Raw genomic sequence first — 19421 nt, 5'->3', positions numbered from 1 at the left:
AATGAAATATTTACACACAAATGGGCCATAATATACTTATAATTTTTATTTTTTAAATTTTTTGGCTCAACTAGCCCAGTGACTAGCTAATTAAGGGCTTTTAAGAAAATATAGGGGAAGTCCCCTAACTCACACACGCCTATGTACAGTGAAATGGTAGGGATAACCAAAATGTTTGAGTGATTTGATAGGGTGAGGTAGCTTAATATGACAATTATGGAATGTCGAAAAATGGCTATCATTAGTCGCCCCCTTAGATAATGGTACATTCATGTACCATTTATCCGACCATACAGCATGTAGATTGTGTAACGTCTGTCTTTGTCTGCTCTCAGCTTTGAAGAACCTTTGTTGTATGATTAAAAAACCTTGTGTGATATGAAAGGTTATCAGAGCCAATAGCAGGATGTAATGAAGTGACTGAGTAAACCTTCTCCATTGAGAAAGTTTCCATAAGCACCCCCCAGGATCAAAGATCTTGAAATATCTTTCCCAAAGAGAGATGTATGGTATGGAATCACTTACTGATTTCGGTTGAAGAAACTTGTAGATTTTATTGTTGTCCATCATTGCATCTATCACTATGAATGTGATATAAAAGATTGGTTGCTCTTCTTGCTGTGTAAAGTTGATGTATCTGCTACGATCTTCAAGAGCTTGTATGAGCAAATTCCTGAACTGTAGCTCATAAAATTCATTCAACCTGGGTAGGCTCATCAAGTCAAAAATTCTATGACCTTCATGATTTATGGAAGCTTGATTCATACTTCCAACCGCTATTGGAAGATATTGCAAATAGTTTACCACATAAGTAGATAATAGACGAAGGTTTCTATTGCTTCGAACACATTGGAAGAGAATAGATTTTGGTACTGATTGATGAAATATCCACATGTAGCAATCAACAATTTTTTAATCTAAGATGAATACCAGAAGCATCACAATGTGCGACCTCCATACACCAAAGAACCAAATGAAGAAGGTTTGGAAACATCCGCTCATCACCAAGTATTCATGTCCTCTTCCACTTAAGAACGTACAGTGTCCCCGATGAAAGTTATATGTGAAGAGAGGAGAATCTACACAAAGTTTTGAAAGGTCTTTCAGCATGAATCCTAGATTCTTATGTGAAAATGTTTTTTTCCTTTCTTATGTTATGCTAATCCAAACCATATTCTAGATCAAATTTTTTTGCCTTGAAATTAAACTCGGTCATACAAGTTTTCATGATTCATATAATCTACTTGATTATCCTGAAATTCAAGCATTCATGCAATACAACAACAATAAGCACAAAGTCAGTCCTCAGTGGGGGCACCAATTTGAGGCGGTCCGGGGCGGGCAACAAGAAGAGCGGCCTCTAAACACCCTTCGAGGCTCCCGTACTGCTCAATTAGGGCTGGGGCCAAGCCCAATCAGAGACAACAACAACCCACAGCCAGAAACCAAACAAGAAAAGGGGCACCACCTAGTTGTAGATGCGAACTAGGAAGCACGTGATATTTCATTGTACTCAAACGCACAAAGAGAGAGGAATGCAAGATAGCCACACACACCAAACGCAAACATTCACCACGCCAGAGAGAGGTAAAGAGCACAAATCAACTTGAGAAACTCAGTCTTAGCCTTAAAGACTAGATGCACACAAAGCTTGATGAGAAATAGAGAGACAACACAAAACTTGACCTTGTTGCCAATACACAAATTGTCTTAGGGTCATGGGAGCCCTCTCACCGAGCACCCTCTTACAATTGACCTTTTAGGCAAACAATTCAACGAGCCCTCAAACCACCAAGCATGAAATGGCAGAACAAACTTCAAGGACAATATACCTTCAACCACCTGATGATCCAACTTATCAAGTCAATTTGGAGAGAAGAGTCGTAGTTGCAGCATACAATTGCACCCAAAACTATAAATCTTATTTATGCACAAGAGTAGGCTACAAGTGTGGTGAAGAGTATGGCATACACTCCATTCCTCTAGATGGCATAACTAACTTCAAGATTCTCCATGCACCTATGTGTAATGATGGAATAGAGCACTCACGATGCACACACTCTACACAACTAGTTTTGAAGAGTGGTGTGTTATGTGTTGAGAATGGTGTGGTGTAGTGTGATCATGTGATGATTTACAAGGGAGAGAAGGGCTCTATTTATAGGTTTTAGAAGTCCCGATTTGGATTAGGCCTAATCAAGTTTATTTGAAGGAATAAAAGATTATGCATATTTTTATTTTTTTTAATGAGGGTGGGTCTCTCTTGTCCTTTGAGTCACATGGATGTGGGCTCAAGGGAAGAGGATTATTGAGGATGAAAGGAGAGAGGGATTGAGTGAATAATTTGGGAGGGCCTACTCTAGTAGAGGGTGCATTTTACAATAAGGTTAGTGGTTAGTAGTTAGTAATTATCACTAAAAAATATTTACAAAATCATTCACCAAATGGTGAGATATATGATGAGAAAAGTTAGAGAAGGGATAAGCTTGTAAAGCAAGGTTGAAGCTTTGGAGAAGTTGACATTCACCTCTTTACAGCACCAGAAGAAGAAGTAGTCAGCATGGCGAAGCAACGCGTGTCGATGAAGCTATGTTATTTCAAACCTTGGAAAATTCATGATAAAAGCTTTCATTTGCAGAGGTTATCCTTGGATTTTTGCTCATTTTTTGAAGTTCTTTACAAAGTTGAAGAGAGTATGGTAATATGGACATATATGTAGAGAGAAAGGGGGACACATAGGGTGTAGAATGGAGGATGAAGGCTATGGAGGTGTGAGAGATGTGGAAATGGTGAAGAGGGTGAATTAGGACATGGGAGTTGCAGGTTTGGGAGTGGGAAGGAGAGGGAGGAGTGTGTGTGAAAGAGGAAAATGATAAAGTGGAAGAGGGAGTGTGGCTGCATAGCATGGGCAAACTAGGGTCCACCAATAAAATCATAGCTCACAGCTCGTAGCTCACAAAAATATAAAAAAATTTGATGTGAAAGTTCAGCTCACGGGCTACAACTTTTGCTTGTATCACCTTTTCGAATTCGGGGAGCATTTGATCTTTAAAAATTCAGCAAAACCGACTGTTTTTTTTACTGCACAAGGTCCTTGTGAGGTCCTTCTTTGGATGATTCTTTTGATTACCTCCAAGAGTGAGATCCCCATGGTGCATGCATGCATGCCACATACCCTTGACCTTATTTGGTAGGTCTATAATTGAAGATATTTTTGAGATCATGATATAAGTGAATAGTACAACTAAGAAAATCAAATATTGAGGGGTCTAAAAAAATATGTACATGTCCAATATAAATAATATAGGTGGAAAAAATATAAAGGGGTCAAAATAGATGTCTCTCATTATAAGTCTATCATAAAAAGATGAATATTTTTGGTGTTCTAATTTATGAGAGTAAAAGAGAATAGATGTAGGAAGGAAAAATCACAACAATGAAAAAATATACACATAAATAAAACTAGTTTTTTTGGATTTTTGTTGGGATGGAGTTACACCAAAAATAAGAGAAGCTTGCGTGAAATTATTTTTATATGGAATAAAGAGTATGCAAAATGGTAAGAAAAAATATGGTAATAATGAGTCAATGTACATAGCATAAATAACCCACCATAGGTAGAAATATTTAAATAAATACCAAAATAATTATGAAAAATCCTTTTATTTAGGCCCTATATATAATGAAATATTTACACACAAATGGGCCATAATATACTTATAATTTTTATTTTTTAAATTTTTTGGCTCAACTAGCCCGGTGACTAGCTAATTAAGGGCTTTTAAGAAAATATAGGGGAAGTCCCATAACTCACACACGCCTATGTACAGTGAAATGGTAGGGATAACCAAAATGTTTGAGTGATTTGATAGGGTGAGGTAGCTTAATATGACAATTATGGAAAGCCGAAAAACGGCTATCACTACATTCATGTACGAATGCAAATTCACTAGATACAGACCTCCTATTGAGCTTGTAAGTGATCACAGATTGCATTTCCTCAATGAAGTGATAGAGAAATTATTAAATGAGTTCATGGTAACCCATAACAAATATGCACCCTCTTATCCTCAAGAAAATGGTCAAGCAGAACATACAAACAAAATTCTAAGCCGTATACTAGCTAAAATTGCTAGTTCAAGTAGAATAGACTGGGAGATGCATCTTCATTCAACCTTATGGACGTATCGGGTTTCATTCAAAAAAGTCTTGAACATAATTCCTTTTACCCCGATCTATGGCCTGGATACAATACTGCGAATGGAATTCTTGTTACCCACTCTCAGAGTTGCACGCAAGAGTGGGAATGGAAAGGACACGAGTTGTCAGAATGACTCGAGGACTTAGAATGACTAGATGAACAATGATTAGAATCCATTGCCCATATATATGGATAGAAACAAAAAAAAAAAAGTTTCATCAGGGAAAATTTGGACTCTCAAAAGGGCCCTATAAGGAGGTTTTCCTTTTTCTCTCTTGTCCAAAGTGGGCAACCCATTGAAGTACATAAATGGTTTTTCAAAACCCTACCAACCAACATATCATTGGAAAGATCTTAGAAAGTAGGTTCTAAATCCCCAAACTTTTAAAATTTTGGGATTGGTTTATAGAAATAATGGCCTCCCCGCTGAAGTTGAAACGTGGGGAGAGATTTAATTTGTAAGATGGAGTTGTCATATCATGGAATATCCTAGAATATAAGGAATTGGATGGCGTGCTATACATCAATAAATAGATCTGGATGAGTGCATTCTTAATCCAAAAGCGCCAACAAATTTTGATCTCATTTGTGAAAAAATTTCCGTGCATCCATTTTGGATAAGAAAGATAAATTCAAAGTCCTTATATGGCCCCTTTGAGAGACCAAATCTTCCCTAATGTTTGACTCACATTTACTGACTAAAGTTTTCAAACCAGGGGAGCTGGTTCTAATGTACTCCTCGAAACAACATATACCCAAGTTCAAGAAAGAAGGACATGGTCCTTTTGTCATTGAAGATGTTTCACCGAGTGGTGCCGTCAAACTAGATACCTTAGATGGAAAAATAATGGAAAATTGGATTAGTGGATGTCGAATCCACAAATACCATCTACCCTTGACTAATGATCTTTGGAAAAGAATGCATGCCACAAAGGAAAGAAATCTTAAACGATAGTAGGTGATTGCAAGAGGGGTTGGACATTGGAGTTTTGAACAGAAAAGCTGCAAGGAAACCAATTCCTCAAGCTCTACCCCTCAATACCCTTCAGATTCAACTCCTAGCAAATGATGAAGTTAAAATTGATGACAAATAGTTGGATGGTCTTGATATGGGAATCAAATGAGTCTAAAAGATAACTACATGATCAAGGCCTTAGCAAATAAAGGTGCCAAAGTCAATGTAATCAGCTATTCTACTTATTGCAAAGCAACTACTCAACCACTTGAGTATTATCGAGCCACTATCAAAGTATGCAACAAAAATGCCACTCCAAATTTAGGGAAAGTCATCGTGAATATCATGGTTCATGGATTCTCTTGACCACATACTTCCATATGTATAGCATATGAGGAGCACATGAATGAGCACTTAATCTTGGGAGTTCCATGGATGTGAACCTAATTAAGAAATTCAAGATTGGGATAACAAAATTTTGGAGCTTACCCTTAAAGGAGGACAACTTAAGGTACTGTTTGCTTACAGCAAGGAGTCAGGAAACATCATACACATATAAAGACTCCAGGCACAGATTGAGGCTAGACAAGAACTTTGACTAGTCAAAGGAATTCCTAATCAAGTTTGGACACTTGTAAGTGGACCAAAGCATGTATCTAGTGTTGACACTATGAAATCACCAGAATTGACCTATAGGAAGACTAAATACACTAGAAGACTATTTTGGCCATAACTTGAGCTCCCGATATCGAATTCAAAAACTCTTTATTATCAAACAAAGCTCCATTTGAGCTCTATAGCATTTAGTGTAGCACTCGAAAAACAATCAAAGACCCTCCATGTCATTTTTTGTTGGTCAGTATTAAAAAAAAAACATCGTTTAAGGCCTCAAAACGCCTCCAAAAGATAGGAGAACTGTGACCAAACGGTCATGATTTTGGACATAGTTTTGAATTTTTCCTAGCCACAACACTGAAACATACTAGAATAAGACTGCTTACATCAAGCCAAATCTGTTAAGCCCAAAAATCATGTCTAATTTATATTCAAACTTAGCGTATACAAGCTTCAGGATCCTTAGTGATAGAGGCGTATCTGCCCATAATGGATCTTCCAAACTTGCATTTGATAAAGAACAAATTTTTTGAGAGAGTTTGGATTAGATGTCAAGAGAGAGAATGAATCTATAGATACAGTATTGAGGTCAACCTTTACAGGTGCTTAGAGCCATACCCAAAAGAGCTGACGAATTACAAGCTCTTATAAATTTATACATACGGAGTTGTGTGACAATGGAACTCAATAGTTGTTGACAAGTTGGACGAGAGTACAAAGCTATTGAAACCACAAATTCATGGATTGCATTAGAAATAAGTGGATATTTGGTCAACAAAGGGCCACATATACCTCCACCAAACATGAGAAATCCTATGAGAATTCCAAAAAGGGAGCCACCTGGATTCCCTCCTAGAACGATAACGAGAGATGAAATGATCACTAAGAGGGCATACATGACTCCTCAAGTGAATCTCCCTAATGGAAAAATGTCCAACAGAACAACCAATCCCTTCAAAGAAGACCAATATACAATCAGGTCTCAATTGGACTAGACAAAGAGAGTGGAAATTGCGATCTATCTATATGGATTGCATCAAGATGCCATACCAAGAACAAATATTAATAGAGGTGGTTATCCATTCAACCAAGTACCAAGTGCACCACCACTATTCCCATCATATTTGTATTTGAGTAAAAGTCAAGGACCAACTGTTAGACCGACTATAAGAGGGTTACCTTATGTAGAAAGATCAAGAACCGAGAGAGAGTTCTAGGAAGACCCACTTGTTGTGAGACACTCACAAGGATATGGACTAGAAGAAGAAATCAAATAAAAACCTAGGCATGGTAGAAGGCTTGAAGCAAGAGAAGGATTGGGAGAGTCTATGGCTAGACTTGTAGACAATCGATGGGTTAGACCATCCCAAGTCCAAAAATGGGTAAATAGAAAATACATCGGAGATAAAGATCCGAGAGATCACATAGTGGCTTTTAGAAGAGTATTTAAAGAAGAGAAACTTTAGGATTTTTCAACACATCTTGTGGGATTTGAATTGATTCTGGAAGAAGAGGTGGCTACATGGTTCTACTCAGTGAAAAGACAAGATTTTGAGACTCTAGACGAGCTGTTTGAGGAATTCATCGAAGAATTCTCACAGAAAGGCATAGCTCACAATACGGTCTTGCAAATTCATAGATTCAAGAAAAAATAGGGTGAATCAGTGCACAAAGCAAAATTACAGCTCAAGAGATATGTCACGTTCTATCCAAGAGAGAAACTATCTATGTAGGCACAATTGATGTTGATCTTTATCCATGGAATGAGATATGCAGGTCTTCAAAACAATCTACATATAATGAGGAGCCTGATGCTAAAAGAATTGATCAAAGAACCTCTTTATCTAGTGGATAACCATGAGGAATATAAAGAAAAGGATTGTAGGAGTCAAGAGGATGACACATCCTCCTAGCACAGTGAGCTAGAGGTGATTGATTCCATTGCATATCCAATGCTCATCCAATAGCACCTATCGATCAAGAAAATTTTATGGACAAAATAGTCAAGAGGTTAACTCCTCTTGTAAAGTATTATCTGGGGGAGCCTAAGTGGTGAAAAATGGAGAGAAAATGGACAAACCATACAAGGAAGAGTGCTACTATAGCATGGAGTATGCTAGGGAGAGGTATGTACAACCTATTTGAGTAGCACCTACTCCACCTAGATACGTTAGGATAATGCACCAGCTCCAATAGGTATTTCAAGGCCACAACTTTTCTTAGGACAACAGCCTCCACTACCAAGTGCTAGAGTACCTATAGACATGAGATACACACGCCAATGATGGAAGCATCTAATAAACAAGCACTAGTATCAATTACAATATATTATAACAACCAAAGAGGGAAGTATATTCCATCCCTTCAAATTAACAGAAGATGAGAGAAACACATGGAGTGACGAGGATAGTACAACCTCCACCTCCTTCGTTTATACCCAAAGAAAGAAGGTATGAGATGGAAAAAAGGACATTGAGGTTCATTGTGAATAGCATCCTAGCTAGTTCAGAGCCTATTTACAGCCAAGAGGAAATGCAAGCAGAAGCTCCTCAACCAAAGATAGATTGTCATAAAAGCTGTGACAACTAGTTGGTCAAACAATGTCCTCAGACGGAGATCACTCAAGTAAATTCCTATTGTCTTGACTTTGGCGTCATTCACTTGATCCGCGATTGTCCAAAAAACCCAAACCGAGTCATAAAGATCACAATAAATATCTCAAGAATTGTTCAGCTACCTAGTAGCTTGGAAAATGAAAACACCATGCTAGTTCAAGTAGTTACGAGAGCGCAAGCTCAAAAGGAAGTTGATGAGAATCCAAAGATAGATAAAACAAAAATTGATGTGAATCCAGAGAGGGGTGAAACAAAGGCCGATGCACCTAGTCAAAAAACCAAGAGCAAAGAAAATAGTTGGAAAGCTAGAAAGGCTAGGATAAAAGAACGTAGGGAAGGAGAGCAGAAATACCTAGCTAAGTAGCTTACCCAAGCTAAAGAGAAGATAAGACAACATGAGGAAAGGGTTACAGCTTCTCTTACGTAGATGTCTCAACCTCCAGAAGAACCATCCACAGAAGAGAAACCAAGAAGTGACATTTCAAAAGGATTAGTATTGGTTAAGAAGTTTAATGAGCCATTAGATGCCCTCTTAAAAGCGTATGGCACATGTCTCAAAAACAACCAAAACCAAGAATAGAGGTGGATGACATATCCATATGAGGAACTAGGAAAGCAAAGGCTTGAAATGTTTGAGAAAATGATTCAAACAGCCCAAGCTTTACTAGAATCATCAGTGGGAAAACCTAAGGATGTGATCCTTGTCCCACCTACACCAGTAATCCCACCAAATGAGGAATGAATAGAGCCAAATTCCAATCACAAGCACTTACTAAAGCTTAACACTAGGTTGGTAACCTAACAGGACATAAAAGTGTCCTTTGCAGGGTTTAAGAAAAACTTTACAATTCCTAGAAGATGACTCCATTCACAAAACCCTTCATTGAGCACATTCACAATACCCATGTGCTTTTGGAAAAATTATAAGTATGGTAAAATGTACAATCCAATGGGAGAATCGAGCTCTCAAAGTAAGTGCATTTGAACAAACAACAAAAAAGAGGGAATCTCATTAGTACATCACTTGGTACTCTAAAATAAAAATTGGTCTACCCATTCTGACATTTTTCTAGGGATCTACAATATTATAGCTTTCAAATAAATGAGTGCTCACTACCTCAAAAATTCTACTAGATGGTTTACATTTTACTCCAAATTAGCATGTTTTTTAGACAGTTTGGGGTGTATGCACATGTCGGGCTACAAATACCTAAATGAGAGTCCACTTCATGAGAACTATAACTATTTCCTAGATGTCATCGACACAAAGAAGCCAATTATTTGCCTTTTACTTTCATAATGAGAAGGAGATTATTCACGACATTCTATTTCCCAACTACAAAACACTGTAATACTAGTAGGCTATATTGCAGAGGAAAACAATTGGAGGCTTGTATCAAGCTCTAATGATAAGGTATATATAATACACAATGAAAAAGAGAATAATATGCACAGTAGCAATTAAAAAACATTATAGAACAAAGTATTTTCTTCCTCAAAGATAAAGAAATCTCTTAGTAGAGGCGTTCAAAGTAACACAAAGATAACATGTCAAGGTCCCAACCTATAACCAAAAACAAATGCTTCCATCTCAACATGCATAACCTGTTGGTATTACCACCACACTTCCACAAACTTGCACATACCACACTTCAACCAACATAAGTTACAATGAACATAGTCGCAAGGATAGATAGACCTAATGAACAATAGCATACAACCATTTGGAAAAGAACCATATGTACATTGGCCAAAACAGTAGCCATAATAAGCATTCTAACATCTTCAAAACTATTCATTGCATTGTAATATAGCCCTAGCCATAACAAGGCAACAATGCCATAATAATCATAACTTGGCACATGTTCCAATTCCATGTTTCAAAAAAAACATAAAAGCCGACAAAAATACAAGGCAAGATAAAGACCAAGACGACTAATATATACCTAGATGAATCCAGGAAAAGATCAAATTCACCTATAACAAAAAAGTGCAGCTATAAGCTCATGGTTGTGAATCACAAGACGATATAACCCTTTAGCTACATCATGCCATAGTATCCACAAATACTACCATGCATGAACATATACTCCCACACACACACACCCCACACGCACACACCCATGAGCATACACCCATACGAAACTCTGCGAACCAAGTTTCTGTCATTTGCTCTAGAGATGAAGGGCAGATTTGGCCATGATCAAGCCTAGCACAAAACAAGCATTAGATAGAAATAATTAAACAAACAAAGATAAAATTGATAGGGCTATTCACCTATCAACAGGTTGCATTAGATAGAAATAATTAAACCAACAAAGATGAAGTTGATAGGGCTATGCACCAAGACGACTAAAGACAAAATAACCATAGCTTAGTACATGGTGCAATTCCATGTTCAAAATACATGGCAAGATAAATTATCATCTCAATACATACGCATAAAGCACCTCACAAACTTGATGCAAAGATATACATGGTGAAACACACTTGACAAGGCAAAGACATGAAGAAACCTAATCACCAAGTTTAGCACAATTTAGAATCCCTTCCATAACCAAGCATGTCATGAGCCTGATGCAGAAACAGCAATGCAAAGCACAATTCCAAGTGACAAAAGACTTGACAAAATGCCTCATATAGGTGATACATAATATCCATGGCGCACTAAAACTGGCCAAAATGTCTATCATCACTATCTGCTACCACTGCAATCAAAACACAATCTTCCATGTAATAGTTTCTTTAGCCACTACATGTGTATCCGCTGCTACCAAAAGGAAGGTATAAGCCGCTGTCTGCAGGATACCATAAACATGACGCAAAGGTGAGCAGGCTTATGATTCCATAACCATATCACAAGTGGGAAAAAACCATGATGATACATCCATACAAGCAAGAAGAAAGCTAATACAAAAGGTTTTTGCATAATAGACATACCTAACAAAACCCAGCCATGATAAGAAGCCAACCATAAACAAAAACCAACCATCGCCGAACACCAGCCATGAACAACAGCCAGCCATGAACAAAAACTAGGATTTTGCAGCAAGAACCAGCCAATAGCTTGAAACCTGCAAAACCTTTCCTGCAAACAAAACAAAAAAATGATTCAATGAGCGCAAAACCTGTTCTGTAGCAAAATACACCAGCATTCTGCAGCAAAAACCAGCATTTTACATCAGAAACCAGCCAATAGCATCCCACCTGCAAAAGCTTTCCTGCAAACAAACAAAAAAGGGAGTCAATGAGCACAAAAACCAGCCATGTATGCAAATAATACCTACACATAAAGAGAGAGTGATACAGAGAAGTTACATAAGGGTGGATGACGTCGTCTAGAGACTCTTGAGCGCCCATCATAAAGAAAGTCGATAACAACCCTTGCATGGAATTCCTTGAAGCAAGGGTCAACACATAACCTTTTGACACTTACCACACCCCCAAATGGTGCGTGATGGCTTTGAGCTATCAACCTCCTTATGCTCCGAAAGAAGCTTCTTTCGCTTAGCTGAACAAATGACACAGTACTTGCTGGCTACATCATGCAAACGGATAGGAAAGTGACCATTGTATGCATCCTCACCAACTGGCCTCTTGCATACATAAGGCCGAAATGCATTGTCCACCAACTGCTCATGCATATGGAGCATAAAGTCAAATCTACACACATCCTTTTTGCCATACATTTCCTTCCATATAATCCAACAATTTGTAAAAACGGAATCCATGAGACCCCAAAAACTTGCATGCCACCACTTAAAACCGTGCATTGTACTTTGCAAGCTATAGCCACTACCTAGAACCATGCTATCAAAGACATCACAACCAACCTTGCATGCATTATATTTCACGGCAAGTGTCGGACATGAGAAAGGCAATCTCTTATCACCAACCAAGCGCAACACCTCACCTTTTTGCACACCATAGCAATTAGAAGAAAAAAGAATCTCTTTTTTGTCCATCCAAGAACAAGCAACAAGACCTTGCTTCTTACAATAAGCAAACCGACAAGCACCCCGTGCTCTCTTACCCAAATGTAACATTTGGGTGGCGGGAAAGTGCTTCCTGTTACATACATAAGTGCCGGTGCCACCTTGACCTTCACTTCTTAGGTGCTCCAAAAGCTTCACAGATGTGAAGTACCTATCAAAGAATACATGGTTCCCTTTTCTTGGCAATGTCTTCACAAAATTTGCAACAACATAAAAAGACAATTCAATACATGGCATCTTGTCATAAATTTGAAATGCAAAATTATACCCCGTGGCGGAGTCACATAGATTCCAAACCTGGATACCAAATTTATGAGGCTTTTTGGGATTGTAAACTCTGCATGGATTCAATTTACACTTAGAAGGAATTATGCGTTCATCCACAGTCACACATTGACCTAAATTATAATGCTTTTGAAAAGTGTAATTCAACTTCTCCTCTAGCTCAAGCAATTGCCATAACCTGTGCTCTCTAGTTCCCCGAGGTGGTCTTTGTGCATTGTCCCGTAAATGCAAAAACCTTTTGATTTGCTGGAATGTAGTTTGACTCATCTTTTCACCAAAATTAGGAAATAGAAGGGAGCCTCTTACCTCATCTTTCCAATAATATTGCTTTGACGGCATGTAGTGTAGTGCCATGCCCAAAGCTACACCCATGAAGCGTAGGAAAGAATGCCGATCTATTGGAGCCCATCTTCGCATGGAGTCATGCAACCGGACACACCTTTGCCTCTCTTTCTCGGCATATGCATTAGTCTCACTAATAACATGATCAACAAGGTCAAGTGGAAAGAGCATAAAAAAAAAATGAAACTCACAAAATTCACGTGGCATATGTCCCAAGTCTGGTCCCTTGACACCATTGAAAGGTGGAAGAGCCCGAAATGTACCATGTGGCTCTTGCTCTAATTCATCACCACTCTTCCACTATGGAGGAATCACATCAACAAAATGTGCATCTCCATCAGGAAAGTCATCAAGTACAAGACCCTCGGCTTCCAATATTTCATTGTCACCACATTCAACCCCTCACCTTCTGATGCATGCTCATCATCACTTTCATCATCATTAGCAACATCAAATGGGCTGCTTGAAGGGCCAGGTCTGCCCCCTACATGAGAAGGCTTACATTTTCTAGGTCGGCCACCACATGCAGATTTACTATATTCGGGTGATACATTTTCAAGTGTGCCATTTGCAGGCATGCATGATGCTTTTGGTCTACCCCGCTTATGTGATTTAGGTGGTCTTCCAGGACGCCTACCAAGTGGGGTTGGGTCAAGTGGAGTCTCTTCAGCCTCTTCTTCAACATGCGTTATGTTCTCTTCCCCCCCAACAAGCGGGGCATCAAAATCATTTGCAGCCCCCAAATTACGTTTTGATAGCATAGGTGCATGACTTGATTCACCAATTCCAAATGAAGAAGGTGAAGGTGTAGATTCTTGTCTTACCTCACAGTTTCTTTGAGGAGAATGCACCCGTTGAGAGCTCCGCACAACAAATTCTGCAACATAATCCCATGAAGCTGAATAATCCTTTGAATCCCGCTCAAATCGGCAAGAGAACTTCTGCTTTTTAACTGAGCATTTTTGCAGGACACCAAAAAAGAAGACCTCTGTATGCTTTTCTCCAAATTCTTGCTCAGCCCATGATGCCCCAAACCAAACTGCCGGGACCTGCAAGAGTGCACATTCTTGGGCTTGAAAAAACTGTGGGTAACATCCAGCGTGTCTGCAACCAACTTCCCCTACAGCATAATGCCTCTGATTTGACGCCATCTACGTTGCAAAATTCGGCAGCTCCAAGAGGGGAAAAATCGGTTTTTGCCAGACCCCGCTCAAGGGCTCACTCAATTTTGGGTTTTGGGGCTTTCACCCTCAACCCTTGGATCCCCTCTTCAACCTACGGTCAAAATCCGCCCCCAATTTAGAGCCTAGGCACGCGCATGGAAGCATTTTTCTTGCACGACATGCCATGGACAATTGGCCAATTGTCATAAAATCCATCAATTGAATTATTCATTGAGTTAATTACCCAACCTTGCTGGCATGCAACCGGTTTGAAATTAATTCCAAGTTTTTTTCAAGTCTTTTGAGAAATTTGAGGATTGGTCCCATGTACTAGTCCTATTTATATTTTTAGAATTAATTCGGGCAAAATTGCGAGTTAACAGGACCTAAAAGTGTCCTAGGACATAAATCTGTCCTATTACCAACCTAGTGTTAAGGATCCAGCATTAAAACCAAGAACAGTGTTGAATACCATAGATAACTCTTTCGAGGTATTTCATGTAGCTATACATGAGGGTTGTAGAGAAATAGATGATTTTGACGAATTGTGGAAACAAGTCAGAGAGGAGAATGAATCTAGTGATCTTAGAAGACAAGTAAACTAGACAGGTGATGGAAGAGGAGTGTCTCCTCCACCAATAGAGGAATTTGAGTTTGGATCTCAAATGAATCTAGAAATGCAATTGTATTGGGGAGACAAAGGATATGTACAATCTATGGATAGTCAACCTCATTCGCTAAGAACACTACCTTCTTATACGAGAGAGCACGAGGCCGCCGAGCTAGATGTTATTGCAATCCCATCACAGAGACTGTGTTCCAACAAGGTAATCAGTTTGAAAGGGTTAATAGATAATATATCTACCCTTGTACGATAATGCTAGCTGAGTTGCTTAGAATAAGACCAAACATGTGGACTATTGCGGGTAAGTGCCTAGAGAAACTTTCCATAAATAAAACAATGAATCAAATTGAAGAAAGGATCAAAGAGCTTGAAATGCCTCATCTAAATACGACACCGGTACCTCTGAAAAAAATACGGGAGTACTATGAGGGAGAAGATGGGAACACTGCTCTTCCTGTCAAATTCCAAGGTGTAAAAACCATGGCAATCCTTGACAGTGGAGCTGGTGTTGCCATCGCAACGAAAGAGATCTCGAAGCAATGGGGAAAACTAGCAGTAAGGGCTACTAGGATGAAACTGTAACTTGTAGACGGACATACATGGAAAAGTCCATAGGATTTCTAGAAAAATAGTTGTCACTTCTTGCGGATTGACTATGAACATACCTTTGCTATTGTTGATTTTGGCAAGAAGAACAATTATAACTTTATATTGGGAAGACCATTCATGTGGCAATTGAAAATGGTCCAAGATTGGGGTTACAACCATATCTACCTGAGATACATGGAAAGCACAACGAGAATAGATATTAAGCACCATAGCATTAGGGCCAATTTGGATGAAAAAAGGGCTGTGTAAGGATCTGAAAAGGGGCAACCTAAAAAATACCATGAAGATCTTACCAAAACTATTCAACATGGGTACTCATTGGATAGATCTCATCAAGCGCCACCTATGGACCATTTGCGCGCTAGATTTGGAGTTCATATGAAAAAGTTATGGCTAAAATAGTGCAAAATATTCCAAAAGCAAGTGAAGGAGATCTTGACACGTGTACAAAAGTTCCATACTTTTGGAAATGTGGCTCCTCCTTGACCCTTAGATCAAGAATAGAGAAACCCTAAACAGCCCTTATTTCATCCAAATTGGCCCTAATGGTTACAAGGATGTGAACCAAATCCCTATGGAGGAGTTTGATTTCGCTACAATAGCAGGATCAAAACTTCTAGCATGGTTGGGTGAGCCTAAAGAACTGTGGATGTGTGGAGCTTCTCAATGTGGAAGCTTAAAGTGAAAGGAATGTATTTTAGAAAGGGTGATCAAAGATAAGGATTACATTGATTTGCAAAAGCAAATCACTATTTGAAGCCCGCTTATTTACTTTGATGTGTTGATTTTTGCCTTGTGAGTGTACATTGAGGTTGCGGCTAAGGATGGTGCGAGATCCATGGTACAATGTTCAAACCATAATCATGACTTGAAAATGGAAACAAATAATTCCTTCTCATGTGGTGTGTGTGTGTGTGTGTGTGTGTGTGTGTGTGTGTGTATTTTCCCTAGATATCGCTCGGTTTTTGTGTTTGCTCAAATCTTGCTTGATGCTTGGTAGGACTCGGGTAAAGACAGTGCCATATAGCAGCCATTGAACACCCGCCCTCCAAGGCTCCCCTAGACCATCAAAAACCTCCCCAAAAAAGCATCAAAAACATTTGTGTTTTCCATTTTGGTATCTAGCCATTCCCTGCAAAGTATCCAATTGTTGAGCCGAAAAAACTTGTTGAGATTTCACAATTTGGGCTCCGACTCTACAACTCCACCCCACATTTTGACCCCCGATGCGGCTTGGAACTAAGTGCCCAGAAAAGGGAACAAAATCCGGCTTCACACTGTTGGAGAGAGAGAATAGGTAAACACGCCCAACACACATGCAAAAATTCCTCCTATAGCTCAGGGCATACACAACACCCCCTAGGCCACTTGAGAACCACCTCCAAACAACACAATCACCAAGACCGCATGCTCACACGCACTTACATAGACTCATCCGATCCCACAAAGGGAATAACACAACCCACACCCATAGAAAATGGACCAACGATAGCCACCCTTCGCACACAACATTATACACTTTATCTCCCTCTTTGCACACACACTATCAGGGGGGTCAACACTACCGACACACACCCAAACCCACTTGCAATAGAGCAGAGAAGAAGGGGGAAGGGAAATCCGGCACAAAATGATTACATGCTTCAAAATGGGGAGACTTTCTTCATTCAACAACAAAAAACAGATACAATCATGATCGTAGGTTGAAGCACACAAAAAACGCACGCGGGGACGTGCTCTCTCCAACTCCCCGCATCAAACTTTCCATGGCGGCTTTCTCCACACAGAGCTCTCTCTCTCTCTCTCTCTCTCTCTCTCTCTCTCTGCTCGTCATGCCAAAAAAAATCCCCTCCTTGGGCTTGCTTTACCCTCAACCGAGCCGAAGAAGAAGACAAATTTTTCCATCCTTGCCTTCACTCCTCGCTCACAAAAAAACCCCACTTCTTCTTCTCTTTTTTCTTTTTCTTCTGCCTCTTCCTTTCCCTTTCTCTTCCTTCCTTCTTTTTCTTAAATCTTCTTTCTCCTTGACATCACCTCTCCCTCTTTTTCTCTTTACCTTTTCATTTTCCCCTTTTAGAAATGTTTTCCCTTTTCCATGCGCTTGGCTTCCTCCTGGGGAACCTTCTTTTCAACACTCCCAAGCAAAGACGCTCGGGCTTCTTCCACTTCCTGAGATTGGCTCGGTAGTAATAGATTCAGAAGTGATGCTCTTCTTGTCTGCACTCAAATAATCAAGTACTACTTATTTCACCATATTTGGCAAGCAAGGAACCACCACATGTTTGAGGGGGATTTGGCTATGGCAAGCTTTCGTGAAATCATACAAGAGAGTAGAGTGACGATCCACATGATCGGATGCAAACAAGCTTCAAAGGACTGGTCTAGAACAATACATGTCATGATGACATCTTGTAATAAGTAAAGCCTAAGAGTAGTTGTGGTTTCTTTGTCAAGCAAAAAACTTGTTATCCTTTGACCCTCAAGGCTCGGTCTGGGCTCAAGGTTGGTGTGTATTTTTTATGTTCTTAATACTATCCACTCACAATTGTGAGTTTTGCAAAAAAAAAAAATCCTCCATCGTTGCTCCCTTGGAGTTTCTGTTTTTTTTTAATTTAAAAGGATTAGGGGGAGAGTCCCACACACCCTCTACTAATGCACCCTCGTGGGCTAGTTGTCACATCAACATCTTGCTCGCATCAATGGCATCGTCCAAAACTGGCCCCTAGTAGTCTGTTTCCATTGCACATGCCGTCGACTCCCCAAAACTCAATGACCGGTATGTGAATTCCGAAAGGGAAACTCACTGTGCTGATCTCAAACTCCTAGCATCTCATATACCTTTGACTATTTCAAGTTGAAAAACTTAAATTGGATTGTTGCATCGTCACTTTCGGCTAGCTCCACATAGTGCACACTTGCTCCCAGAACCCTAGCGAGGATAAGAAACCTCTAGATGCTGCACCCGGTGGGACGGTCAAACCATGCAAAAACTGACCACCATTGAAAAAATCTTTATCGGCCCATAATTTGCACATCCGGATTCCGATTGACAACTTATCACTTTCCATCAAATCCACATGCAATGTAACACTCCTGGGAACCTTGGCAAGGCTCCGAAACTTCCAGATGGTACTTTATCCAATATGACCAAGCGCGCACATAAATGCCCCCCTATAACTTTTCACACGGCCATAACTTTTCCATCCCGACTCTGATCCGCAATCAGAAAAGATCTGCATGATCCACAACTCAAACCTCACATGCCTATATGTTGACGTTACCTCTAATCATCTGCCCCATCTATCCTCGGGGATCTGCAAAACCTTCCAGCTTTGAACTAGCATATCTTTCACACTGAAGCTCCATTTGACGAGCCGTCTAGACGGGCCTCTAAAGCATATTGAACACTACATTCTAGGGCACATTCACCACATCTTGGACACCTTGATTTTCCATCTTGATTATCCCAATTCGGAGGCCCCTTGGCCTAAAAAACCACTTTGATTATACATTTTTGTGTGACATTGTCTTGCCCTGGTCTCCCACATTGGCTTGAGCCCCTTACCATGCACCGGTATGCATACACAACATTGCACTTAACACTTTCTAGCATGTACCACCTTTGGTTACACCATCATTTCCCACCCCCTATTGAACATTTATGTTTAGCCACATGCATATTTACAGAACTTGAAACCTGCAACACTTTGCTAGTGACAGCCATTTTTTGGCTATTTGAAATTGCCATAGTGAGCTACCTCCCCCTATCAAAATCACTCAAACACTGTGGCTATCCCTACCTTTTCATTGTACATAGACGTGTGTGAGTTAGGGGACTTTTCCCATATCTCCTTAAAACCCTCAGCTAGCTAGTCATTGGGTTAGTTGAGCCAAAAAAATAAATAAAATAAAATAATTAAATATTATGGCCCATTTGTGTGTAAATATCTCATTGTATATAGGGCCTAAATATAAGGAATTTTTGAAATTATTTTGGTATTTATTTAAATATTTCT

General features: G+C 39.5%; 1 protein-coding gene across 1 annotated transcript; it reads right to left on the bottom strand.

Moving 5' to 3' along the window:
- Positions 1-11421: 11421 nt before the first annotated feature.
- Positions 11422-14159, bottom strand: LOC147427399 (uncharacterized). The gene is made up of 5 exons (XM_086496468.1): positions 13398-14159; positions 12679-13308; positions 11823-12570; positions 11515-11607; positions 11422-11474 (listed from the first exon to the last, which is right to left on the bottom strand). The coding sequence occupies exons 1-5, from the start codon at positions 14157-14159 to the stop codon at positions 11422-11424; spliced, it is 2286 nt and encodes a 761-aa protein (XP_086352594.1).
- Between the last annotated feature and the right edge of the window lie 5262 nt (positions 14160-19421).

Source organism: Adiantum capillus-veneris, chromosome 23 (assembly GCF_014529385.1).
Source record: "Adiantum capillus-veneris isolate H3 chromosome 23, ASM1452938v2, whole genome shotgun sequence".
NCBI classification, from domain to species: domain Eukaryota; kingdom Viridiplantae; phylum Streptophyta; class Polypodiopsida; order Polypodiales; family Pteridaceae; genus Adiantum; species Adiantum capillus-veneris.
The sequence above is the reverse complement of the archived record's forward strand: the minus strand, read 5'-3'. Positions and strand labels throughout refer to the sequence as shown.